At 44.9% G+C, this 26,245-nt stretch overlaps 1 protein-coding gene across 1 annotated transcript in view; it reads left to right on the top strand.

The window, feature by feature from the left end:
* CLCN6 (chloride channel, voltage-sensitive 6) overlaps window positions 1–15,355 on the top strand; it is an 18,472-nt gene extending 3,117 nt beyond the window's left edge. Inside the window, exons 2-24 of the mRNA XM_009889639.1 lie at window positions 349–392; window positions 540–599; window positions 1,609–1,674; window positions 2,233–2,298; window positions 2,988–3,054; window positions 3,467–3,573; window positions 3,813–3,939; window positions 4,537–4,604; window positions 4,712–4,770; window positions 5,334–5,466; window positions 6,366–6,479; window positions 6,737–6,903; window positions 7,830–7,956; window positions 8,331–8,457; window positions 8,800–8,953; window positions 9,054–9,213; window positions 9,359–9,465; window positions 10,095–10,281; window positions 10,889–11,046; window positions 11,880–12,036; window positions 12,760–12,867; window positions 13,558–13,683; window positions 15,028–15,355. Coding sequence (XP_009887941.1) covers window positions 349–392; window positions 540–599; window positions 1,609–1,674; window positions 2,233–2,298; window positions 2,988–3,054; window positions 3,467–3,573; window positions 3,813–3,939; window positions 4,537–4,604; window positions 4,712–4,770; window positions 5,334–5,466; window positions 6,366–6,479; window positions 6,737–6,903; window positions 7,830–7,956; window positions 8,331–8,457; window positions 8,800–8,953; window positions 9,054–9,213; window positions 9,359–9,465; window positions 10,095–10,281; window positions 10,889–11,046; window positions 11,880–12,036; window positions 12,760–12,867; window positions 13,558–13,683; window positions 15,028–15,108 — 2,570 coding nt within the window. The 3' untranslated portion in view covers window positions 15,109–15,355. The remainder of the gene's footprint in view (window positions 1–348; window positions 393–539; window positions 600–1,608; window positions 1,675–2,232; window positions 2,299–2,987; window positions 3,055–3,466; window positions 3,574–3,812; window positions 3,940–4,536; window positions 4,605–4,711; window positions 4,771–5,333; window positions 5,467–6,365; window positions 6,480–6,736; window positions 6,904–7,829; window positions 7,957–8,330; window positions 8,458–8,799; window positions 8,954–9,053; window positions 9,214–9,358; window positions 9,466–10,094; window positions 10,282–10,888; window positions 11,047–11,879; window positions 12,037–12,759; window positions 12,868–13,557; window positions 13,684–15,027) is intronic.
* The last annotated feature ends 10,890 nt before the right edge of the window (window positions 15,356–26,245 follow it).

The following is a 26,245-nucleotide window of genomic DNA, read 5'->3' as shown; positions in this document are numbered from 1 at the left end:
CGTCCCCGCTCTTTGGCCTCATGTGGGCCCCGGTGCCTCAGCCGCTATTGGCAGTGCCTCGGCCCGCGCTGCCCCAGTATTCCAGACAACGTTTGCTGTGGTTGGGCCTGGTATCCCAGCCCCTGTAGCCGGTCCTCGGCCTGCGGTGCAGCTCCTCCTGGGGTGGCTCTGGCAGGGGCTCTGCTCAGCTGCCCGGCATAGGAGAACACTGTCTGTGGGAGTTTCTTGTTTGTGCTTTAATGTAACCTGTTGCTATGAAGGAAACTGGGATGTGTATTTAGTACTCTGCTTCAATATGGTGTAGGGAGCTCCTGTACAGAACTAATGTAGTGTATTCTTGTTAAACAGCAAGCTTTAAGATAAGACCCTGTACAGTTACCCCAAAGCAAGTGGTGGTCTGGTAATCCGTACTCTGACTTTATAAGCAGTAGTGGTGTAGGCCTGCCCTGATTTTGGGTTTGCTACCAATGTTTATGAGCACCTGTACGTGCATTCATTCCCCTGATGATTTTCCTTACCCACATTTGTTTGTTTTGCAGACAATCCTAGGAGAAACTCATGAAGAGGAGGATGAGATCCTTCCACGCAAAGACTATGAGGTGGGACATTAACTGTTATCAGTTATTGAAGTTAACATGGAAAGAATTGCAGACAGGTTTTGATCCACTTGAGTTTGTAACAGAGGAGATACTCAAAATGCATCACTAGTTAGATTGCATTGGCATCAGCAGAAATACCAAGAGTTGCTGTTCTTGCAAAGAACTGCTCCTCATCATACATTGGGTTAAAGCCCTGCAAGTAGGGCTTGAATATCCACTGCTCAAGTCAGACTCCTGTTGAGAAAATTCATTTTCTGAGTGTGCTGCACTGTTCCACTTTTTAAATGTGAGATTTGTAGGCTTTAGTGGTCTTGTTTCCTCATGTCTGTAGAAAGCATCTGTAGTTACTTGGTCACTGTTGCCTTACTGCCATCTCTGATGTCATGCTGGCTCACAGCAGATCTTCCCTTATATCAGATCCTGCTTCTTACAGGAGAAGTTTGCTTTTTGCGTGTCTGTACAGTGGTGCTGAGCTATTTAAAGCAGTTGTTGTCAGCATGGGTGTCATCAGCTTAGCCTGTTTCTGCTTGGCTTGAAAAAGTGAAGTTGATGTAGATAGAAGGTAGTGGTACTTTGTGAGTACGACTGGGCAACTCTATACTGCTTTTAACTCCCTAGTGTTCCTGTTGTAGTGAGAGGTTAAATGTAAAGAGCTAATGTAATCCCCTGCACTGTCAAATTGGAGGTGCTTAAAGAAGTAAAGTCTAACTCTCTATAATGTGACTTCTTTAAATTAAAGTTGTATTAGTCAGTTGTGTTCCTGTTTGGTTCCCTGTCTGGAATGGTGAAATTGGTCTGGTCTTTCACTTCCTGATTTTCAGGGTCTGGCTCTGCTGGAAATATTTAAATGAAGTTGTTTACAGGAGTTATTTGTCCTACCGTTGCTTGCAAAACCTACTGTGGGGGTAGTAATGACTTCTGTAATCTTTAACAAGGTCTTCTAACTATAGTTTTTTGCACAATCTCTTGCAGCTGGTTCTCTTAAATTGACTTTTTGGCATTCTTTCAGAGCTTGGATTATGATCGTTGTATCAATGACCCATACTTGGAAGTTTTGGAGAGCATGGACAACAAGGTAGGACCTTGTTCTTTCTTTTTCGTTAGCTTGAGAGCCAAAACTGTGGAAATTGCCCAGAGAAATTTGCTCAGAGAAGTTGTGGGTGCCCCATCCCTGGAGGTGTTCGAGGCCAGGTTGGATGGGGCTTTGAGCAACCCGATCTAGTGAAAGATGTCCCTGCCCATGGCAGAGGAGTTGGAACTAAATGACCTTTAAAGATCCCTTCCAACCCAAACCATTCTATGATTCTAAATAATCTCGACTGCAGGAAGTTTTGTGGGTTTTTTCTTTATGAAAGAAACTCTATGTACTCTCTTGGTTTCTCTATGAAAAGAATAAAAATACGTATGAAGATAATAGTTCTCGGCATCTGTTCTGATCCTTTGGTTTAAAGTGAGTGAGATATTCAGCACTTTCAGTTCCTTGTTTTCAGTTTGTTGTTGTCACCGTCTTCTGTGGATTTACCACTCTAGCTGTAACTGAGCTGTGGAGCCCAAAACCTCCTTTTTCTGATCCCCATTTCTATGTTGCTTTGACTTGGCTTTTTTTTTTTTTTTGTATCCTCTTCCTGAACAGAAAGCCCAGAGATACGAAGCAGTGAAGTGGGTGATGGTTTTTGCTATTGGAGTCTGCACAGGACTGGTAAGGGTCATGCTGTTTGGGGAATTAGGAAAACTCAGGAGACCAAGCAGGAATAATTTAAAAGTCAGTGGCCAAGGAGGAAATGTTCTCCTTCGTGAAGTGGAGAGCTTACTAGCTGAAGTTGTTTTTTGGGAAGCACGGCTGTTGCTAGATTATTTCCCAGGAAGCCTTTTTTTTTTTTTTGTTTCAGATCTTGCTGTGCTTTCTTTGCAAAGTATTCTGGCAAATCCTTTAATTTTGCATACAGGAGTACTGGTCCAAAGTGAGCACTTAATAAAAAAGGATGCCAATTTACAGTTGAACTGTATTTTATGTTTGGCATTACTAGCTTCACTGCATGTGCTTTCTAGAGTGTTTGAAATTAGCTTTGCTGACTGCGTGCCTCAGTTAAACACCAGCTTTCTTCTTTGCACTGAAGTATGTTGTGGGTGTTAAAAATGCTACCAGATTAGTACTCTGAAATGCGTCTCTTCAGGAATAATTCTAGGATGAATCTGTCCCAGTGAGAACGAGGGAGGCAGCAAATCTGAGCTTCTGAAGTTACTTTACTCTGAACAATGCTTCTTTTGCCTTCTTCATCAGAAGAAGTCTTCCCATATGTGCATACTTCTGGTAGGACATACTAGAGGGTAGTCTTTGTTACTTGTATGTGGTAATTTCTGATGGCACATCTGTCTTCTTTTTCACAGGTGGGTCTCTTTGTGGATTTCTTTGTACGACTCTTTACCCAGCTCAAGTTCCAGGTGGTACAAAGCTGTATCTTTTACCTAGTGTATGGGTTTCTGTTTGATTCATGTGACCTTTTTCTTTCTGTTGCCATGTATTGCTCAGAACAGCTGATTCTCAGACTGCTGCCATGTTGTTGATGATTAATGAAGTTTTCAACTTGCCTGTGTAATTCAGCCCTTGAAATAAAAAAATGGTTCGAGTATCATGTACGTATGTGAAGGCTAATCACTGAAAGAATAAATGTTTCCCCTTCCTTGTAGCTCAATCTTGAGCTCTGAAAAGGAAGCCTGACTTCCTGATGGGTTGTGTCAGCTGCCCTGGCTGGATTAGGAAGTGCAGGCTTGGCTCCTGATGCCAGTAGGGGACCCCCACACAGTACTGAATGATTGTGTGTTGGTGGGGGTAATGTTGTTGTTGTTTTCCTTGACTGTCCCTGCAGCAGTGGAAGAATGCACTGAGAAAGGCTGTCTTGCCGTGTCCTTGCTGGAGCTGCTAGGGTTCAACCTGACCTTTGTTTTTCTTGCCAGTCTTCTGGTCCTGATCCAAGTAAGACTTAGGTCCACTGCTTCTCCTCACACAGCCTCCCTTTGCTCTCACACAGGTCCTGGGTAAGAAGCTTCCTTCTTGCTGGAGGCACTTTCTGCCCCAAGACATTAAACTAGCTTCACAGTGCTAATTGATTTAGCTAAGCAGGATCTCTTGGTTGCTTGCTGTGCTCTCTGATGAGATATTGTTGGTCAGCTATGAAATTGATGCAGCACAGCATCAGTGTTTCTTTTCTGCAGCCTGTAGCAGCTGGATCAGGAATTCCTGAAATTAAGTGCTACCTCAATGGGGTAAAGGTTCCAGGTGTTGTGCGTCTCCGGACGGTGGTGTGCAAAGCCATGGGAGTGCTCTTCAGTGTGGCAGGAGGTAAGAAGAGCTGTGGTGTCTCAATCTTGTTGGGGTAAGGAATCACTGAAGGGGGCGGGAAATGCTGTCCCTGCTGTACATAGGGCACAAAAAGCTTCTCCTGCCTTTCCAGTAAAATGATTTTGATGGGCTGGAGCAGTGATGAGCCCTGAATGTATATATAGAGTAGAAATAAACAGAAGGATCAGGACTATTGGGGAAACAAGTACCTTTCTGGGTAGGCTGGTTAGAAGTGTCTCTTTGTGGCTCAGTCCAAGAGGGAGACGTGAGAATTCTCCAGAACACATTGTCTAGAGCAGCCTGAAGGAGGCTATGTTCTAGGCAGCAGGGCAGAGTAACCCAGAGAGTTCAGAGTCCTTTTAACAGCTGTCTTTGAATGGTTCCGCCCACTTGGATTGCAGTCTGTGCAAGTCTTCACAAATATTTCGGGTGTTGAGTGGGCAGGGGTCAGCACCTTCCTTCACCTTGAGGGAAGAGCTGCAGGCTTCACACAGGGGACTGTGCCATGGCATGGGAGTGGTGAGCTGATCTCTCCTGGCATTGACATCAAGGGAGAGAGCTGGGGGAGTGTGTGTCTCATCAGTCCTGTTTTTTCAGGCCTTTTTGTCGGGAAGGAGGGTCCAATGATTCACAGTGGTGCTGTCGTGGGTGCAGGTTTGCCACAGGTTAGTGCTGGCCTGGGTCACTGGCCCGGTCACATTGCTGCTTTGTTAAGAGTACTGTGAGGAGTAAGTTACTGTCTCCTACGTTTCTAAATCTATTTTGTTTGTAGTTCCAGAGCATCTCTTTGAGGAAGATCCAATTTAACTTTCCCTATTTCCGCAGTGACAGGTACTGTACCCAGGATGTGGAGGAGGGGAGAGGAGGATGAGTGAGCCGACTTCCTTGGGAGAAGGGTGTTGGGCTGGGATGAGTCAGTTGGTCAGTTTTTCGTTTTCTCTCTAGTATTGTACAGTTTCATTCTGCAGCAAGACAACACCAGGACTTGTCTCTTCCATGCTGCTCTACTCTGGTCTCCATGTTCACTGATGTTCTCTTGTACTACTCAGCAAATCTCTACCCATTTAAAACCTTTAATCTGAATGGGTAAATGGCTTCATTGTTGGGAACAAGCTCAGTTATTCACCACTTATGACAAGGATATACTACAGAGAAGGCTGGTTCATCTGAATGTGAACAAAATCTTGCCCTTCCCTCTCTGTAATTCTTTCAAGTGATGCTGGAGCCCCACAGTGTGGGGTGGTTCCTCATACACTGGCCAGCACTTCTCCCAGCTGTCACTCCTCTATCCCTGGGATATATCCATAGATGGGAATGGTCTCTTCCTTTGCAGAACCTAAGCACCTCCAGAGCTCTACTTTGCTGAACTGAGATTGTTTTCCTCTTCATTTCAGGGATAAAAGGGATTTTGTATCTGCTGGAGCTGCTGCAGGGGTTGCGGCTGCCTTTGGAGCCCCAATTGGGGGCACTCTTTTCAGCTTGGAAGAAGGTTCCTCCTTCTGGAACCAGGGACTTACATGGAAAGTGGTGAGTAATGACTCTGGCTCTTTCTGTGTGTCTCTTCCATGAGCAGGACGTTTGGGAGGGCTTGTCTGTGAGGGCGTTCAGATTATCCTGTCTCCTCCTGAGCTTTCCTGCCAGGAGGGAGATTGTCTGCTCTGAGTGCTCCAGAATTACTACAAATCAAGAGCAGAGATGAGTCTGGTACTATCCGGAACTATGGGCCAACTCAGGCAGCAGAATTAGTGTACCTGGGAGAAAGGGCTTTTGTGCCTGGGCTCTTTGCAGCCCAATCCTTTGGGAGCAGACAGAGTAGGGAGGAGCTAGATTTCTTTCTGCCTTAGGGAGCTGTATTGCAGCAATGCCATGTGCCTTCAGGTTGCTGATTTCTCTGCCTATAGTGCCTACTTTCATGAAGTAGACAGTATTTTAAAAATTTATTGGATTTCTTTTTTTTTTCATTTTTTATGCCAAATGCATAAAAAATGGGATGGGATTGAGTTAGTCTGCTCTTTCTCAGTGGGGATAAAAGGAGCCAGGGGATTTGCCAAGATAGCAACTATCTCGGAGCCAGTTAAGACCTCAATTTCATCTCTAAACAAGCTGCGTTAGTGTCTTGTAATTGACTTACAACTGCAAATTAGCATATCTAACAGAAAAAAAAAAAAGAGCTTTTGCTGCAAGAATTACTAGGTGAAAGTCCTAACTTCTTGTGTCGGAAACCAAATCAGATGAGTATAGTAGTCCATTCGAGTCCTGCTCTCTTTTGCAGCAGGGAATGGGTGTTAAACCTCAGTAGAACTGTTTTCCTAAAGCTTGAGAAGGCTCTGAGATTCCCTTCCCCAGACATAAGTCTCAAGGAAGACCTGGCTCTGCCAATCTGAATTTGAGGAGTGTTTAATTCTTCCTTCTTTTTACTTCCTCAGCTTTTCTGTTCCATGGCTGCCACCTTCACCCTGAATTTTTTCCGCTCTGGGATTCAGTTTGGAAGTTGGGGGTCTTTCCAGCTCCCTGGGCTGCTGAACTTTGGGGAGTTCAAGGTAAGTTTTAGTGCTGTTATTTCCCCAGCTGCCCCAGTCTCTTGTCAGTTCAGTGTTTCCTTCTGTTTTTTCAATACATGCTTGTATTTCAGTGAAGGGGCGTCGATATTTAGCTGCAATACATTGATAGCTTAAGACAGAATTCTTCCCCTTTGGTCATAGCTGCTGAAGGTCTGCTGTGGGGACAGAAGCGTTGGTAGGAATTTGCAGCAACTATCCTGATGCTTTTTTTTCTTTTAATGCTTTTCTGCACATAGTGCTCTGAGTCTGATAAGAAATGCCACCTCTGGACAGCTGTGGACTTGGGCTTCTTCATTCTGATGGGGATTGTAGGAGGCCTTCTTGGAGCCACCTTCAACTGCCTGAACAAGAGACTTGCAAAGTACCGCATGCGGAACGTGCATCCCAAGCCAAAGCTTGTCAGGTATTTGTTCTCTTTTGAGTTTTTGCAGGGATCTCTTGTCTGTGTTTAGTGTCCCAAAGCAAAAGCATCAATCTGGAAGACCCAGTGAGAGGTATTGGAGGAAATCCCAGGCCTGTTATTTTTGAAATCACAAAAAAAAGCTTCCATAGAACTTAGAAGTGAACACCAGAAATCAGATGTTACAGTCCCTCTGCATTTTTGTAATTACACTGGTGGTACAGGGAGCGCTGCAGCCCCCCTTACAGGGGCTGTGAAGGGAGCTCTTTATAATAAAGGCTATAGCTGAACAAACCAGAGCTTTGTCTCTGTGCAGTATTTTTTTTATGTCTTGTCAAAACAGATGTGGAAGGAATAGCTGATCCCACTCTTTTTCTTTTTCTTTTTTTTTTTTTAAATTGTCTTAGTTAATGAAATACATAAGTGAGCTAATAGCTGTGCTATTTATAGAGGGGAATTGCCATGTAATTCTGGAAAATAGCTGTTTGTTTGCTCAAGACAATTCCTAAATAAGAAGTCCTGGTTTAAAAAAAAAAAAAAGTGTATTTCAGCAGTTACAAAAGAGATATGAGAGACTCTGCATCAACCTGTCCCATCCTGTCCAGACTTTTACCCTATAAGGATCTACAGAACATTCTTTCCATGTGAACAGCCTCATCACTGAACCCTTCCCCATAGCTTTTTATCGTGACTGTTTTGTGTTCTGTGGGCAGAAATAGCTCCTCTTTGGGGCAGGCAATTAAAAAGGGGAGTTAACGCAATCCCTGGCAACCAAGTCATAATTCAACTTGACTTGCAGGGTCCCCTGCTTCTGATGTTAAGCTGTGGTGACTGCTTGTTCAAACCTTATCAAACTTGTGTGCAGAGCTGAGACTGGGTTACAGGGCTGAGTGTGGCTTCAGTGTATGGTTTCTGTTGTGTACTTGCAGAGTCTTGGAGAGCCTGCTGGTGTCGTTGACTACCACGGTCGTGGTCTTTGTAGCCTCCATGGTTCTGGGGGAATGCCGGCAGATGTCTTCCACCAGTCATAGTGGCAATGACACTCTGAGCCTGCAGGTGAGAAATCTTACATGAAGATTTTTCGTTCCCATCATATTATTTGCCCTCCAGAGAAGCACAGGCACATAATGAGCTTTTGACGGCATGTAGTACATAACGGAACTTCAGTGAAAGCCTACATACAGTTGCAGGAGCTTAGGGTAATAATGAAAGCTGCCCTTTGTGCTTTTGTACTTTGGCAAAGCAGCTCAAGCTGTGAATCAGGGAGCCCATTGATGTTGCAGGCCCCATCTCTGCTATTGTTGTTTGGTCTGAACTTCCAAAAATGTGGGCTGACAGCCCTATACAGGGGAGTTACTCCCATTCTGCACTAAGGCTAACGTAGGAGAGAGTGGATTTTAACTGTTTGTGTCTTTTGTCTCCTGCATTAGGGTATGTCAGAGGATGTGAATTCAAGCATCAAAACTTTTTTCTGCCCAAATGAAACCTACAACGATATGGCCACTCTATTCTTCAACCCTCAGGAGTCGGCTATCTTGCAGCTCTTCCACCAGGATGGTGAGTAGCTGGGAGACAGTGCCCCATCCCATGCTTAGGCTTCAGAGCTTCACCTTGCTTGAAACAGCCTTGTCCTAAGAAGCACAAGGCTAAGAGCATCTTCAGACCTTCATGGCTCTGGGGGACTACTAGTACAATAGGTGAAAGCCTCCTCCATGGCAAGAAAGGCCTGCTTTCCCTCTCTTTTTCACTTATTCATTGTCTTCATGTGTGTTTGGACTGGGACACTAAGGAGCTGTTGTGAGATGAGCTGGCTGTGAGTGGAGGGGTGGATGGCGCAAGACTACAGGCTTTGTCCAACAGACCTGTGCACCTTTAGTCATGATTCTTCTTGTGTTGCAGGTACTTTCAGCCCAGTCACACTGTCCTTGTTCTTCCTTCTCTATTTCTTACTCTCCTGCTGGACATACGGGATCTCTGTGCCCAGTGGTCTTTTTGTACCATCACTGCTTTGTGGGGCTGCCTTCGGACGCCTGGTCGCCAACCTCCTCAAAAGGTGCATTGAGTGTGCGTATGTGTGCGAGAGATGTGCTGCAGACGGATGATGAGCTCTCAGTCAGGTTATTCTAATCTCCGGGCTCTGTATTTTTTCCTAGCTACATTGGCCTGGATCACATCTACTCAGGAACCTTTGCACTGATTGGGGCAGCAGCATTCCTGGGAGGAGTGGTCCGCATGACAATTAGCCTGACTGTCATCCTAATTGAATCCACCAATGAGATCACCTATGGGCTCCCAATAATGATCACCCTCATGGTGAGTGCAGGGTCTCAGCTCAGGCTTCTTGCAGTCTGCTTGAACATGTGCTGGACCTGAATCTCTGTTCCTTCCAGGGCTATGATAAGCCAAGGAGTCTTGTACTTGGAGCAACAACTCAGTAGACCTTCTGTTTGCTCTGCAGGTAGCCAAATGGACAGGAGACTTTTTCAACAAAGGCATCTATGACATCCATGTGAACTTGCGAGGAGTGCCTCTTCTGGAGTGGGAAACAGAGGTGGAAATGGATAAGTAAGGCTGCTCTTCTTGGCAGGGCTGTGGGTTAGAGACTGTGGTGGGGTTCTTGCTCGGAAAGGAATGCAGTATTGTGGGGGAATGATGCTTCATCTCCAACGAATCTGGCTGCTCTGAGGAGCAGCTGTGAGGAGGACTGCTGTGGGAGGAATTGGGAATTGTGCATCAGGCCTGCAGCAGGAAAGAGGTGCTGGAGCCCTTTCTGAGGAGGGGTGGATGGGTGGAGATCTGAGGAGCAGATTTATGAGGTTCATCAAGAACTCTGTGAAAATGTTCCACTGGACTTTGCTGCTTGCAGAATTTCATCTTCTTCCCACCTGTCGTCTTTTCCCAGTAGTGTTTAAACACTTTCTGTGTTATAAGTTGGAATCTTTTTCCTTGCCTATAGTGCATAATTTACGCAATGTTATGTTTAAAAAAAAAAAATTAAAGAATAAATTGTGCCAGCACTACTAATAACTCAGTGAAGGTGAGCACACAGTTACAAGGAACTGGCAGAGTAAACTGCAGCAGGCTCCTTCTCAGGATCTTGTTTTGGGACTGGTTTGTTTCCTTGTTTGTCCATCGTTGGGCTTCTGTTGCTGACATATGATGCATGCAGCAATCTTGGATTTCTCTTTCCTCAGACTACGAGCCAGCGACATCATGGAACCCAACCTGACATATGTCTACCCACACACCAGGATCCAGTCCCTTGTTAGCATCCTGCGCACCACTGTCCATCATGCCTTCCCTGTAGTGACTGAGAACCGGGGCAACGAGAGGGAGTTCATGAAGGGAAATCAGCTGATAAGTAACAACATCAAATTCAAGGTAAGAAGTTGCTTGTTTGATAAGTTGAAGGGTAAAGAGCTTTGTTTTGCAAGTGGAAGGCCCTTTATTTTGTTACTTAGGCTTTTGTCAGTGCAGAATCCAGGTCAGAGATAAGCAGCTACTACAATACAAAATTGCATTCCATTCTCTGACTTATGGTAGGAAGAGCAGGCTGCATTCCTAGAGGCAAAAGTTAAGAGGACTAAGTAACCTGTTTAGGATAGACACAGAAAAAGTTTGGATTTGTCACTGAAGTACTGAACCCACCATTGAGTTCAGTAATAGGTGCCTAAATTCTTCTCTCCTTTGTAGGAGGGGTATTGGGGCAGATACTTTGGTCTCTTGGGAAACTTAAAATTAAGGTCGGAATGAGTAATGAATGTGCTTGTGGCATACTCAGGCTCTAGCAAAAAAGGGTACCTGAGTTCCTAAACTCTAGGTTCTCTGTCCAAGGAGAGTACAGTCCTGTTGGCTGTTCTTACAAGTACTGCAGCAACGCTGGCTAAGGAACACTTTATCTGGTGACTATGATCAAGTAGTTCATAGTTGCTCCTGGGTAACTGTTGACCAGCTTAGTAGATATCTGAAAATTATTTGTTGTATCTAGAAATCTAGCATCCTCACCCGAGCTGGAGAGCAGCGCAAGCGTAGCCAGTCCATGAAATCCTACCCTTCAAGTGAACTGCGTAACATGTGTGATGAGCACATAGCAACGGAGGAGCCACCAGAAAAGGAGGATCTGTTGCAACAGATGCTAGAGAGAAGGTGAGTTCCTGGTAGGCACAAACGTATGGAAATAGGGTGTTTCCATACTTTGAGATGTGTTGTGATGCTTCGTACAGTCCCTGTCATTCCATGTGTCAGAGGAAACAGTGCTACTATCCATGTTTTAGAAGTGACTTGTCAGGTCTCATCAGCCGGGGCTCACACCTGTGACTGAGTTCCTAGGCTAATGGCTTGATGGCATCCAACCTGTTAATTTAAATTTCCTTCAAACACCTATCCAGAAGTATTTCCGGGAGAGGATAGAATACCTGGGGAAATACCTCTTCTGTAGAAATTGATGCCCTCTGATCTGCAAAAACCTGAGGGCTCTGCAAAGCTCACTTCTTCCAAGAGAGGAGCTAATGACTTGGTGCCATAATACTGATACCACCTTTCTGGTAACTGGGCTGAGTCACCAAGTTTGTATTGCAGTTGCTTCCAAGCAGAAGCCCAGTCTAGTGGATCAGTTTCTAGCCTCATGATTGTCACTTCTATGAGTGGAGTCCTGGCCCTGATGTTTTGCCAGATGCTTCAGCTTTTATTAGAATCTGAATAATTTGGCACTGAAAATTGCTTTAATAGCAAGTGATTTGAAATTGAGGGTTAGGAAACTCTCCGTTCTCTGGTTCTTACACTCTGTCCATGGTAGTGGCTCTTGACCCCTCCCTGCAATTTTGTTTGGTGGAGAACAAGCTTGCCTGTCTCCAGCAAGAGTCCCTGAAATGCTCAGGAGAAGGCTGCAAAGAGCTGAAATAGCTGTTGTTGTTTTGGAGGCGGGGGTTTGTGTCTGTCCTTAAGTTCATGCAACTTATAACATGTTAAATCTGTCACAGATACACTCCCTACCCCAACCTGTACCCTGACCAGTCTCCCAGTGAAGAGTGGACCATGGAGGAACGCTTCAGACCTTTGACCTTCCATGGCTTGATCTTGCGCTCACAGCTTGTCACCCTCCTTGTCAGGGGTGTTTGTTACTCTGAGAGCCAGTCGGTGAGTCTCTTTCTAATCAGGAATTGTAGCAGAGGCATCCCTACCCTCTTGGCTGAGAAGGTTGGGAACAATATTTATGGGCTGCCAAAAAGAATCTACCCGTTTTTACAAGGAATGCATCTGTGTTTTAAAAGCTGTGGATGGATAACGTGAATTCTCCTTTGCAGCTCTAGAATAAGGAGAATTTAATTTCTGTTTAAGCACCCCCAGTAAAAGAGGACAGCTACTGTTTAAAAATAAAACAATAGACTTATTTGTTGCATAAAGGTGCAATCCTGTCAGAACTGGTGAACAGAGGGCATATATTAAATACAAATAGAGCAACCAGCAGTATATACTGTGTGTTTTTTCCTGCTGCATGTCAAGGGCTTAGCAGGAGAGTGTCAGCTGTATCACTGAGGTCAGTAAGAACATTTGTGTTTGAGGTCCATCTTTCACAAGGCTGATTGGTTGCTGTCCTCCACTGTTGAGCGTAGACCTCTCAGAGGCTGGAGAGCAGATCTGTTGCGCTCTCAGCTAAATGCCTGCATAGGTTTGGGAGTGCGCTGCTGCATTCTGAGGTGAGCTGCTAGGAGTACCTCTGCACAAGTTGTGTGTGCAGGCATGGGAGGAGAAGGAGGTCTGGGTGAGTGACTGGGAGGCACTGTTTGCTGTGCTGCTTGCAGCCCATATACTATCTGGGATGGTGACACATCGATTCAGTGGGATTTGTTCTAATTGCAGAGTGCAAGTCAGCCTCGTCTGTCCCATGCAGAGATGTCAGAGGATTACCCCCGCTATCCAGATATTCATGACCTGGACCTCACGTTGCTGAACCCTCGCATGATAGTGGTAAGAGATGCACTGCAGTATGACAGTGTTTTCTGATACATGTTTAGGACTGCCCCAAAACTTTAAAAAAAGCTGAGAGCACGTTTAAGTCTACCCTGGGGTGCAGTGACTAACATCCTGTACTTCTCATGTATTCAGTCAGCCTTGTCTGCATGTGGAACAATCCTCATACCTGCTATGAAGTAACATCACATACAGGTGCTTTATGTTCAGAATAAGACGCTGCCTGTCTAGTTCAGTTTATGTTCGGAATAAGACGCTTCCTTCTAGATTAGACTCCTGCCTGAGAGATCAGACAGGCAAGCTGCTGATACCTATTTGGAACTCTGTGTGCTGGCAAGCTCAGTCAGTGGCAGGCATGTCACTGTCTTTGTGACAGAAAGGTTGCTGTGTAGGCCAAATTAATTAATTTAATATACATTCTTATTTTCATGGACCTGCATTTATCCTGCTCAGAGGCTTTCTGCAGCGTTGGGCTCTTAAGATCATGGGTTGCAGGGTTCAAACAAAATGTGACAAATTCAGATTCCTGAAATAACTTCATATTTGTGGAGAAATAGATGGTGCCCACAGTCCAGTACCCTGTCCAGAGATCAGTGGATTAGAGAATTTGTAGGAATTTCTTGTTAGTGATTTGCAAAGATAGTGAAAATGCCTCTTGTAAATAATATAAATGTTTTTCTTTCTTAGGATGTCACCCCATACATGAACCCATCACCCTTTGCTGTCTCTCCAAACACTCATGTGTCACAAGTCTTCAACCTGTTCAGGACAATGGGACTCAGGCATTTACCAGTTGTGAACGCAGTTGGAGAGGTGAGTCCTTATCTCCATTTTGTCTTGGCTGAGCAAGGATGCCACTGTGTTTTTTGCAATGCTTTCCAACTTTGGGAGAATTAAGATCTCTTTTAACATGAAACGGAAATGCTTAAAAAGATTAGAATGTGATCTTCTTTAAGGCCCTGAAGCATTCTTGATTACTGTGACTTTGTTACCATCTTTTGTGTCCAAGCCTGCTTCCCGCTTTCCGTGCAAAGGGCAGGACATGCAGTCTCTCTCCTGTCTCAGGTTGGCAGCATGTGGAAGCTCGTACTGTCTTGTACCTGTTGAGAGACCTTGAGCTCATCAGAGGCTGCTAATTTGGCTTCCTTTTTGACAGCTTTATTCAAGGCCAAGAGCAGAATTTCCTGTGTGTTGGGGCAGGAAGTTTTTCAGCTGAAAGGGAATTTGCATTCTGTTCCTAGTGATAGGAGCAGCAAAATAAAGGAGTCTTTGAATGGTTTGTTCTTGATTCACTGTACTTGTCTCTTTGCCATCTACAATGCTCAGGAATAGTCAGTAGGTGTCAGTAACTTCCTACAAATATAGTGAGAAACTGTTTCCGTTAAGCCTGAACTGGTCTGTCCCTATGAGACAGCAGTGCTTTTTCTGCCTCTTACTAATAGCTACTCTGTAGAGCCTGTTGGTTGAAAACAAGAGATTCTGCCTCGTGCCATGTTTAGTTCAGGATGCTCTTGCAGTACGAGAGAGCAGCCTAGTTCTAAACTCTTTTGATGTGTAAAATCACTGAGGTGTTTCATCAGCTGAAACATGTGGTTTGACTGTTTCCCCAGCAGGCTGGGAGAGAGTCCTTTTTGTTACCTGCCAGCTAATGATGGCCGGTGTGCAGTCCCCACTTAGCTAGTCTTTACCGTTTCTCTGTTTTGGTCTTTAGAGCTTCCTAGAATGTATCTGATACCAGCTATCTGCAGTCATGTCATGTAGCATACCAGAAATGTCTCAGCTTTCTTACTTCCAGTTGTAGTTTTCATTTTCCAAAGGATTTAGTTACATCTGTATGCTGTGTAACGTGGGCAGGATTTCCCTTCATTGGCAGGGGTAATTACTGCTGTGTCCAGACGTGATAGCAGCAGTTAACCTGTCTGTTTGGGTGTAGTTAAAGCAGTGTCTTGCCTGTAGATAAGTGCTGGGAGAGGGAGGGGGGTTGTTTTGGCAAGATTTGAACTTGACCCCACTCTAACTCACCATTGGTTAAGAACTGCTTGCAGATTCCCTCTTTGTTGGGGGTTGGAAGGAACAGCTCTACCATGCACGTCTCTTAGTGGCACATCTGTGATATTGACTTGTATGTTTTTTCCTCTTTTCTTCTTCTTCTTTAAGATTGTTGGGATAATCACTCGGCACAACCTGACCCACGAATTTCTGCAGGCAAGACTGAGACAACACTATCAGACCATTTGATGCCCTTGCCCACCCTGCCCCACTGTCGGTGTGGCTACCTCCCTCTTCCAAGCCTGCACACGCGCTCGCATTCTGCTTGGACCCCACAAGGCCCAAGACGTGCCATTTGGCTTCTCACATGCATATCAAGCCTGGGGAGCTGGAAAACATCTTGCTAGCCAGAGAATTAGAGGAGCAGCCTGAGCCCAGAGCTGTTGATTGATCTCAGGCACTTGGTTTGACCACTCTTGATCCAGGTTTTTTCTTTTCCTGTGCCCCGGTTATCTCCTTTCATCAGATGTTGTCCTGACACTGTATGTTCTGCTATTTTTTTTTGTTTTGTTTTTTTTTTAATGGTTGGAAAAAAGAACCATCTAGCTCCACTGTGTCCTGTGCAGAGAACTGCAGCATCTTTTCCCTGTCCTCCTGTATGTCTCCCCTTTCCTCTTCCTCCCTTGTTCCTGCAACTGTTGCCTTATTTGTGTGAGAAGGGAGTCACTGTCAAGGCTGAGAGGAAATACTGCAGTTATCAAATAGCTGCTCTGGAGGATGGCTTTTCTCAAAAGCAGCGTTAAAATATCCAATTCTTTGGAAATAGACCTCTCTTTGTGAGTACTCCCATTTGCCCATGTTTTTCTACTCTGGCTTCATGTGTTCCTAATTTCTCCTCTTCTTTCATGGGGAAACATCCCTGCTGTGATGTTTTTGACAGCAGCTGACTTTTGAGAGCAGCTCAGCAAATCAGGAGTTCAAAACAGTTCAATTCCAGTTACTGTTTGGGATTATAAATATTTAATACATTTGCAAAGCATCTCAGAGAAGGGGGATCTCTTTTCCCTCTTAACTGTTCCTATTATCTCCCTGTAAGAGACTCTTCTAAGGCACTTTGTGGCACTCCACTTTGTCACTACCCTGACACTCTTGCATTTCTTGGCATTTGTAGGCACTTTGTCCTGGAACAGTGAGAACCAGGGACACATTTCCAGCTAGGGTTAGAGACTAGGGAGCCCCATGTTCAGAGCATGGTGAAGTGTTGCTTTCTGGAGGCAAATAGAACTGATGCCCTGTCTCAGGGCTTGGTTGAACTATCTCTGTGTTGTGAGAGGAGTAGGTGTAACTTCAGGCTGCCATACAGGAGGGATATGTGGTGCTAGTGACTGACAGACAGGATCTGCTGCAGGGTGATAAGTGGGGCTGGCTGTGCTCTAAAAATGTTTGGGATAATGTTTGCAACTGCAATAGCCGGATATCTGTAAGGGTAAAATCAGCACTTAGAAGCCAGTTGCAGCCAGTTCACTGCTTTAGCAGGTACCATCCTGGCCAGCACCTGTATTGTTCCAGCAGGCACCTGCCCTCCTGAGTTTTGCATACAGATAACCCTCAGTGGGAAGCCAGCATTGTGCCTCCAGGGGCTGCAGAGCTGATTGGCTTGATAAAGCACAGAGCATTCTCTCAGCCAAGAGGCTGGGCCAAGTAGCATGGGGAATGTATCCCAGAAGAGCTTCTGCACAGCCTCTGAGAGCTCCGATTAACCTGTTGTCTGCCATAAGGAACTAGCTAGATGAGAGTTGTGGCAGAAGGAAATCAGACATTATGGTATTTTCTGAATTTAGGAAGTCATCTATGCTGAAGATTTTCCTGACTAAGCCTGAAGAAGTTCTGCCCTTTCCTTACACGTGTCAAAACACTAACTCTGTTAAAGCAGCCTCTTTGACTGACTTTGTGGAAGCTGACTGGTCCAGGGCACTGCTCTGCAAACTGCTGGCTGCTGAGCCCTGCTACACTTAGGGTTAGGGGAAGGGTTTGTGCCCAGGGCACCAGCCATGGTCTTGATGTAGGGCTCTTTAAGTCGCTGGAACTCACAGACTGTCTTGGCAGTCCAGATAGGTGGTGGTCAGATGTATTCTCTGGCTGTGCTTGCAATAAAGACAGCTGAATCATGGGAGGCTCTTGATTTTTTTTGAGAGAAAACTTGGTCTTACAAGTGGTTCCTGAGGCCAAGTTTTAGGGTAGAGCTGGTCCTTGTCATACAATGCATGGCATGGCTCAGCTGGAAAGCTTGGTTTTAGCAAAGCTGTTTGTAAGCGCTTAGATATTTTATTTTTTTTTTAATTTTTATTCCCCTTTATTGACATGTGGAGGCCTTTTTTATTCCCACCTGCTGCCTTATTAACAGAGGAAGGGCAGATCTTTGTTTTCAAGAATGGATTTATACCATTTCCACAAAGGAGAGTGGGCTGTAGTGCGTGCAATGGCAGTTGTTGCAAAGGAAGATGTGTGTGTCCCAGAACCTTTTGTTAACCGTGGCTGCTCTCCAGGGCTGCTTGGGAAGTGACCTATCTAAAGGACAGGGAATAATGTTCATTCTTTCTCCTTTCTTACTGTGGAACTGTCAGCAACAGCTCTTGTCTCCTCCACTAAAATAGCTTTTCTGGTTTCTGAATATCCTAGCTCCATTTCAGATAAGGTATGCAAGCTCTTAAACCTCCAAGAGTAAAACAAAAGTGTTTTCCAACAGCCAGTATCAATCTTGTGCCTTCAACCTGGACTCTTTAGCTGGGACAGGTGCGGCACATTCCTTAGAGCAGATACATTGTCATTGGCTATCCCTCTTGACTTGCAAGTTGTTTCCCTGTAAGTAGTGTAAGGATGTTCTCTCTGGGTAGTCTTTGCAGATGATTTCCAAAATGCCTGTTTCCTGAGCTCTCGTCTTGCACTGAGCTATCCCAACTTCCAGCACCCTTTTGCACTCCCTGAAGGTGGACTGTAGATCTGAAATATGCTTGTGTTAACCTATCTTTCGTTCAGAGGATTTGTGCTTGTGGGCAGTTTCAAATCGCAGGAATCCTGTTTTGATGGGATTTCAGAGCACTCTAATGTGGAATTAGCAATCCCATACTGTCAGAGCACCTGTCAAGAATGCCCTACGTCTCTCCGTGATAAGTCTTTTTCCTCTTGCTCATGTTGAGTGATTGTGTGTGGAAGGTTCCTTCTCTTCCTGCACATGAATAGGGCTCCTTACATTGTTTGCCTTGAGCTGGTCTTGTCCTGTTTTATTTCTGTACACAAACTGCAGCAGTATATTTTGCTGCAGGATGTCTTGTCATTGCTACTGGGGCCTGGAGTTAGGCAATCCAGACAAGACAGGCTGAAAAATCTTGTCAAGGTTTGTCTGAGCACCAGCTGTGCTTCCCCATGAGAAGGCCACTTGCCTTCAGCCAGCTGTCAGCACTGTCTGCTCTGCCTATGCATCTATCTTATTCAAATGTTTTAGCTGGAAAACACCCCCCTTTGACTCTTTCAGTAAAGAAGTTTTAAATAAGGATGGTGGGTGACCCCGTCAGCTGCTCTAAAGGGAAATCTCTGTGTGCAATCACTGTTATGTAGCTTGCAGAAAGGGAATTACAAGTTCACGTGACGTTTGGGGATGCAGGATTTCCCTTCTGCTAAGGACTGATGCCAAGAAGCTTCTGTTGAATCAGTCTTGTTCTCACACTTTAATCACTTAATTCCTTTCTAACAACACACTAACTGCTTCTACTCTGGCTCTGGCTGCTTGGTGATTTACTGAGAAACTTTCTTCTAACATAGGTGCCTGTAACCTTTTACTCGGAGCAACACTAAAGGAATAGTAACCAAGAACTGGATTAGTATCGATGGCAAAAGTTAGGGGGTAGTATGGGGCATTCTCCCCTGCCTCATGGTTTCCTGTGCAGTGTTAATTATGCAGTTTTGAATTGTTAACTTACTGTGAGCCATTCCAATGGTAGCGACTTACCTTTCCATTTGTTTTTTTGCACTGTTTTTTGTTATGAAATGATGTAAGCTAATTCCACAGTGTATATAAATTGTATTTTTTTTATATTTGTATGAATATATTTTTATTTGAACTATGGCACTTGGGAAGTATTCATGTAACCATAACATGTCTGAGAGTAAAATGTATGTGTGTCTCCTTCAGCACTTTCAAGGCCTTTTGATGTTTCTAGTATTGTCTTATTTTTGCCCTTTATTATAATAAAACTGGCAGAACATGGCAATATCCAAGAACATGATTTGAGCTGGATGAGTAGTTGCTATTTATGAGCTGTCTGGATCAAATAGTTTGTGCAGAAGATGCTCTGAGGCTGGGAAAGAGGAATTAGTGTAATCCTTTAGGTTGTGACCACTCTATTCCCGTGTTTTCTCACAACAGCTGTTTAAAAGGAGGGAATTATATGTATGATAAGGAGCTGAATTGTGCACATTGTGCTAGAGACGAGTGCTACTTTTCTTACCTGAGAACTCTTGCTTTCCACCTTTCTCCCAGTAAGTGAATGAAAGACATTTAGAGTGCAGTGTTGCACCTCTTGTTTTACAGATGGCTTCTCCAGGATGTGAAAAATCTTAATTTCATCTTTAGCTTTTATTTAGTTTGTGACTATCTTTCCTGCTTTATTCTGTTGTCACAACTTCTTCTCTGTAAAGTAGATAATTTTTGATCTTTCATCACATGCTTACAGGCCAAAAGCATGGGCAAGTAGTCTTTGAGCCCTGTAGAAATATCTGACCCAAAAGCTCTCTGCCTTTCCATGTTTGTGCTGTTTTTCTGGATCAGGTAGCTGTGTTGTGCAGCACACACATAGTAGCTCTCTGATGCACTCTAATACGAAGTCAGCCAGCAGCTTGTCTGGCTCTTGGTGTGTATGTAATGACAGGGACAGCCTGAAATAAATGAAAGCATCTGTTGGGAGGGGATGGTGGAAAATCTGGGTTGGGGAGCTAAATAAGAAATGCCTTGGTGGTCTTAAGCTGTGCTCCTAGCAAGGAATCAGGGTAGAAAAGAGTCATCAGGAGAAAAGCATGGGGGGAATTCTGCTTCAGCTCTGCTGCTGCCTTCAGTCATAAGTGCAGTAATGTAGGATGGAGTCAGAGAAGCATTTCCTTCCTAAAATTGAGGTACATCACCTGCCCCTTCAGCATAACAGTAAAGAAAGAAATAGACTATCTGTCTTTTGTCTACTTTCTCACCTCCCACCCCCCCAAAAAAAAGGGGTGGGAGGGGTGTGTCTGTCCATGTTTACACAGCTTGACAATTTGGGGTTTGCAACTTCGCTGCAGCCAGACCTACTAAAGCAGACAGCTGGACTGATGCAGGTACCAGACCCTCGGTTAGAGCCCTGGTCAGCTTTAGGGCCGCTTTGCGCATCAAGATTATATGCAAGGTGATTCCTGTTGTGGAGAGTAAAAGCAGTGAAGTTTCTTGTCTGAAGAGGGTGGGATCAAATCCAGTTATAAGTGGTGGTTTGTCTTGCATTTTATCATGGGTGATGGAAGTGGTTACTCGAAAAGCTGTGTGACACATTTATGCCTAAAGCAACGAACTTCATGTGTAGATTAAAATCCCTTTCTACCGAGGTTTATAGACTCATTAAATCCAACCACGTGTCATGATCCCTGTACCTGTAACTGTATCTAGCAGAAGAATTTAGTACTGTTCAGTGAGATTTTTTTTTCTGGAGAAGCAGAGGATGGCCGCCCTGAGCTTTAGCTGCGCTTGTGTGTCGGATGAGAGAATGAAGCTGCTCTTCTTGTCCAGGGTGCTGAAGCGCTCTTCGGCAGAGCGGGATACACTCAGCCTCTCCAGCATCTGCTGTAGCTTTTCAAATGCAGTGTGTGAAAAAAATGTGTTCGTAGCCGGAATGAGATGGCAGTGAGTTCCACCACCATCTGGGAAGTGAAGGGTATCAGTTTGTGAGGTTTACACATTGAGAGCACTATTTAAAAGTAATCAGGATGTCCCTTTCAAATCAGGGTGCTATTTCAAAACTGCAGAAATAAAGTCATGAGTTGCTGTAGGGGCCATGTGTGGTTTAACACACATTTTAGTGATTCTTGAGCATCTAGGAGCAGGAGACTGGAACCCATATATACCAGTTTGAGTAGATGAACATAGAAAACAATACTGTGTTGAAGAACTCATGACTCTAACACAAAAGACAGGACAACCCTGAGACACTTGCTGACTCCCCCAGCAGCTCCTTGATGCTAATACTAGAGAATATCTCTGTGGGATGGCCAACTTTACATATTGTTTTTTCTCTTTTGCTTCTTCCCAATTCACAGCATATCAGGTCTGACTCTAGCTGCCTTCTCACTACCCTCTGTTTTCTTAAAACTTCCCCTCCTCCCAAATCAACTTCTTTTTTTATACAGGATTCTGCTGGTTTTCCAAGAGAGCATTCAGGAGATGGGAAGGTCTTACAAATCTTCCTTCATTCCTTCCCACATAAAAGACCCCAGACTGTGATTACAATTTTAAGCCTTTTTGGGGTTTGGGTGGGGTTTTTTTGTCTTTTTTTTTTTTTTTTTTTGTGTGTGTGGCAGTATATCACTCAGCAATAGAATCTGCTGCTAGGAAAACAAAATACGGGAATGGTATAACCCATTTACAAAGGGCAAATTGTACTGTCGAGAGGGGAATTAATATTCCTGGGATTCTTTGAACTAGGAACCCCAGTTGTACTAACTTGCTTTGTGCAGATAGGATGTTGGGAGGCTGGCCTCGAACTATTACAAGCAATCAGTGAAAAGGACCGAAGGCAGCAGCTATTTCTGTTTGCCAGCAGTGAGGTACAAGAGCCCATCCTGTGGTCTTAAAGTTTCTTCCTGCCTTTTTGTTTCACTCTGGTGTTTTCCTTCTCACTGCAAGACTGATCTTGAGGCTACTTCTCTTTATACTTGCAATGATGGCAGGAGTAAGACTCAAAGAACAAAGCCCACTGCGTTCTATCCCTTGCTCTGGTAAAGGATTGGTGATTGGAGCCAGCAGAAGATTCGCTTTTAAAGTTATTCATCCATAGCAGCTGTCACTGGAGTGGCAATGGTGCAGCTCCAGCAGGGAATGACAGCACAGGGACATCTGGCTGCAAGAAACGTTCTTGATTTGTTTCAAGATGTTTCACACTTCAAAGGTGTGAGAAAAACACCAGAAAAGATCCCTCTTCCTTTATCTCTCAGCAATGCCTCTGGACTCTTCCTTCTTTGGTGTGAAAATTGAGACAAGTGTTGGACTACTGGGTGCCAACCATCTAATGGGAGCTGTACCTCCAGGTAAGCATGTGGGAGACTCAGGGAGAGGCTGTTCTTAACACAGCAGAGTTGTCAACAAGCTTTCTGCTAAATTCTGAACTGTGTGACCATGCTGCTGGTAGCTTCTGTCTTTGGGCATGGTGCCAACGTCCTATCGTCTGTAAAGTGTTGCTCCCTAGGATGACTGGGACACACTCATCAAGCAGGTGTCAATCAGTAAAGGCCTTTGGGGGCCAAGCTACAGTGAAAGTAAATCAAGCAAGCTAGATACGGCCTGATTCTTATGTAAATTGGCACAGCTCTACTCTTCCCAGCAGCAGCTGAGGATGTGTGTCCTATACTTCACATAAGACTTCTTAGAGAAGCAAAGCAGCGGTGACAGCTCCTCTTGGCATTCTTGCTTGCAGACTGGGATTTCAGTGAAACATTTCATCTAGTGGGAAGCTGGAAAGGGATAGTGCCGTGTCTGAGGGGGAAAGAAACCCTCAAATCTAATTTGCAAAAAAACCTCCACGCCAACCAGACCACTTTTCCAAATGAGGCTCATGCCTTACAGTATGCATGAAGCGTGCTAGTGTAATTACTGTATTTCAAAGTTTAAAGGAAAGAAAGCTGCTGAATTATGCACTGTCAGTCAGGGTTACTGCCAGAAGCTGTTAGGAAGTGAGTATGAAGTCTGGCATTGCAGGAGGTGGCAAATGGCATTATAGCTGGGTGGAGGGTGTTAGCCTGGTCCTTCTCTGATCTCACTGGGATATTTCTTCCTTCACACAATGAGCATAATAGCACTTGGATGCATCCTAGGTGCTGTGTTGTGGGGGGTTGAATGAGGTTTATAATGCACTCTGCCCAACAGGGTGGAGGAGGGCAGGATTTCAGCACCTTGCCCCGTGCTTAGTGCTGAATAGTTGCTTGGAACCTAATCTGCATTAGTTGTTTTTGACATCAGCTCTTGCTTTGCAGTGATGCCTTTGTCTCAAAGGCATCCTGTGGTTAGACTGTTTCTGAATTATTTACAATTACAAGCTACACTGATTCCCTGTCTTGGGGCTGACTCACAGCACAGTTCCTAAAGCAAAACTCTGCACTATTGTTGACACATCACCAACTTTACCTTCCCCTAGGATAAGTTACTCTAGAAGGCTTGAGATATATCTTGGATAGGTGTGAAGACTTAATAGGAATATATTAACCTTCAGTTCATGCCCTCACAAGAGCCTGGTACTGCTTGTTTCTCCTCTAGTCCAGTCCCATATTTTCCTCCAAAAAGTTCTACCAGGATTAGTTTCCAAAATTTGCTGGTGCCAAAGGCAGATCCAGTACAAACCTGAAGCAATCTACCTCGTGTTTCGCGGTGGGTCTGTGCAGAACTGGCTACTGCTGGAAGAGAGCAGAGCCTAGTTAAAAGGAATACCTGCATCCTTTCATGGATAGCATGTGCAGCTGTGGAAATCCACTGCAGTGACTGGAGCGGCAGAAGAAATAAAAGGCTGTCAACTTAGCACCTGATGTGTATATGGGATTATAGGAATGTCATTTTAATCTTTGAGCCATGAACACAAGTCCAAGTTGCTGCGAAGTAAGGTAGAGCATGAACATGTAATGCATCCCATGCTGCGGTAACTGCTTGTGCCTCTCTCCTTCCCCTGCTGTAAAGGTCAACCTGATGACCTTCAGTGAAGGACAGAGCAGTGGCACTTGCCATTAATACTGCTGGGTCACAGGGTCACAGTGTATGTGGCTGTTCTATGAAACAGGTAATAAATGAATTAATTTGCTAGCTTGCTCCAGGATCCTTCATTTCTGCATCCACAGGGTGAAATTCCTGGCCTTGCTGAAAGCAAGTTCCTAGTGGAGCCTTTTATGTTTTCTATATGCACCATCTTGGCCACAGTCTTTCTGTACCCTCTTTAGAAAGCAAGCAATACAGCTCTAGAGAGACATTGAGCTTTCAGATGTTCTTGCTCTCCCCATAAGCAGTGGGCTGCTTTTTTGGCATGTTTGGGACTGACTGTTCCCTGCTCTCTCTGATCCAGCTCTCACAGCAACAGTGGTAGCTTTGCTTGTCCTTGGGGGTGATGCTCTTTATCTGTAGAGTCGATCAGTGCTAAGTTCTCTCATTCAGCTTTTCCAAGTGCTTGTTTCTGTGAGCAGTCCTATTCTGACCTGACTGTGAGATTTCCCTGGGGGAGCTTTACAGCTCAGTGTGTTTATGGGAGTAGCAGTAAAAATCCAGCCATGGAGATGCTTTTTTCCTAGATTGCCTACTCTCAAATAGGTTCTCCCAGACCGCAGGGTCTATTAACATACTGTCTGCAAGCCAATACAGACTTGTTCCACCGGGAACTGGCTTGCTGTTAATACTGGACCCACCTGGCTTTGGGTCAGGCAGCGCCAACTCTTCTTGCCATTTTTAGCACATTCCACTGAACTCATTAGTGTTTTGTGCCCTGGGGGGCTGACAGGGAGGGACAATTTACAGAGTCTTGATGTGTCTGTGCAGGTTTTGCTTGACTGGGTAAAATTCAGCTCCAGCAAGGGCTGTTATTGTTAGAGTAGGAGGATTGTTTTTACTTTCCTTTATAGCAGCACACGGGAAGTCAGGCTGTTTCCCATTGCTAGTGCGGAGGGATCCACCTGCATGTTCCCAACTTGCTGCAGCGGGAAACAGGTGGCTGCAGGGGTGTGTTTGGAAAGCCTGTTTGAGAAGACAAAGCCCCATTGTCCCCACAAAAGCTTCCCAAAGGGTGAATTCACACCACCTTGATTTGTGAAACCACCTCTGAGTAAATGCAAAGTCACTGTAGCTTTTCACTGCAGAGATGTCTCATGGTGGCTGCTGGGAGTCTTGACCTGGGAATCAGTTCTCCTGCCAGGGAAACCTATTTGGGCACTATTGCACAGAGTATTTTATCTTTGGCTGGTGCTGCTGGAAGGAGAGGCTCTGACGTGATTGTGTCGCACTAGGTGTTTTTCCATCGGAGCGGAGCAAAATGATTCCCTCAGAGTAGGCTTCTGCTCTTCCTCCCTAGGGAAGAATGACAAGGCCCAGCGTGGCAGGGAGCGTGCAGGTGCCTCTCGGAGGTCGTGTCAGCAGTACGGGCAGTGCCTGGGAGAGCCGCTTGTCAGAAATGTGATGTGTGACATAAGCCCTATTAAAGTGGTACAGCAGCCCTAGCTGTAAACAGGCATGTGCGGGAGTGCTGTGCCATTCAGCACTCAAATTTAAGGTTTCACTGTAGTTATGATTCCTGGCAGCTGTTGTCAACAGCTGTCACAGCTCTGGCACATCTGCCTCCCGGTAGCCTATCTTCACCAAGTATCGTTCCTCTCCCCATGCACGTGTGCGTAAGCAAAGTCAGAGTTAGACTTCTGCAGTTGAGTCCATCCTGGTGCTGCTGTGTTCTTAGGCCCTGAATGAGCTTTCCGGGGTGCTCAGGTACTGGATGCTGGGAACAAGACCCAGAATTAGATGCTCAAAATAACGCAGTTTCCAGCGGTATGTGCAATCACAGAACAGTTGCATTGAGCCTGGGCTCAATACCATTGCTGTGGCTGACTTGGCAGTCCAAACTGCTTGGTCCTTGGGGTGCTAAATGAATGTGGTTCTGGCAATATAACCCTATTTTGGTGGGGAGAGGGGATACGCTTCGGGCTAAATTCCAATCATAGGTGTGAAAACTAGCTACAAAGGCTTAAATGGAACTTTTGCCAGACTTGCAGTGTTCCCATTAGCCATGTTTAGAATAACTTTATGAGGGACCATTCCCAGAAAGTGAGAAATGTTATGTACAAGCTGCTTTGCAATTGGAGTGATCCCACCTGCCCTCATACGAGAAATACTGTGATGGGATTCAAGCCCATTGAGGATCCATCAAGAAACAATGGGGATCAGCACCTCAGCCACATGCAGAGTGAGACAAGACACAGTTAATGATGTATCTTTCTGTTGATGCTCGTAACCTTTATTTGGTCGGTGCTAGAAAGCATATACAATTAATTCCCTTTCCTCCCTCTGGTTATCTTATAACTTGTGGAGTGTTAGGATTTTTCTTATTTCTTTTCATGTAAATTTTGCTTACATGAG

This window comes from Charadrius vociferus, unplaced genomic scaffold (genome assembly GCF_000708025.1).
Source record: "Charadrius vociferus isolate BGI_N301 unplaced genomic scaffold, ASM70802v2 scaffold477, whole genome shotgun sequence".
NCBI classification, from domain to species: Eukaryota; Metazoa; Chordata; class Aves; order Charadriiformes; family Charadriidae; genus Charadrius; species Charadrius vociferus.
The sequence above is the reverse complement of the archived record's forward strand: the minus strand, read 5'-3'. Positions and strand labels throughout refer to the sequence as shown.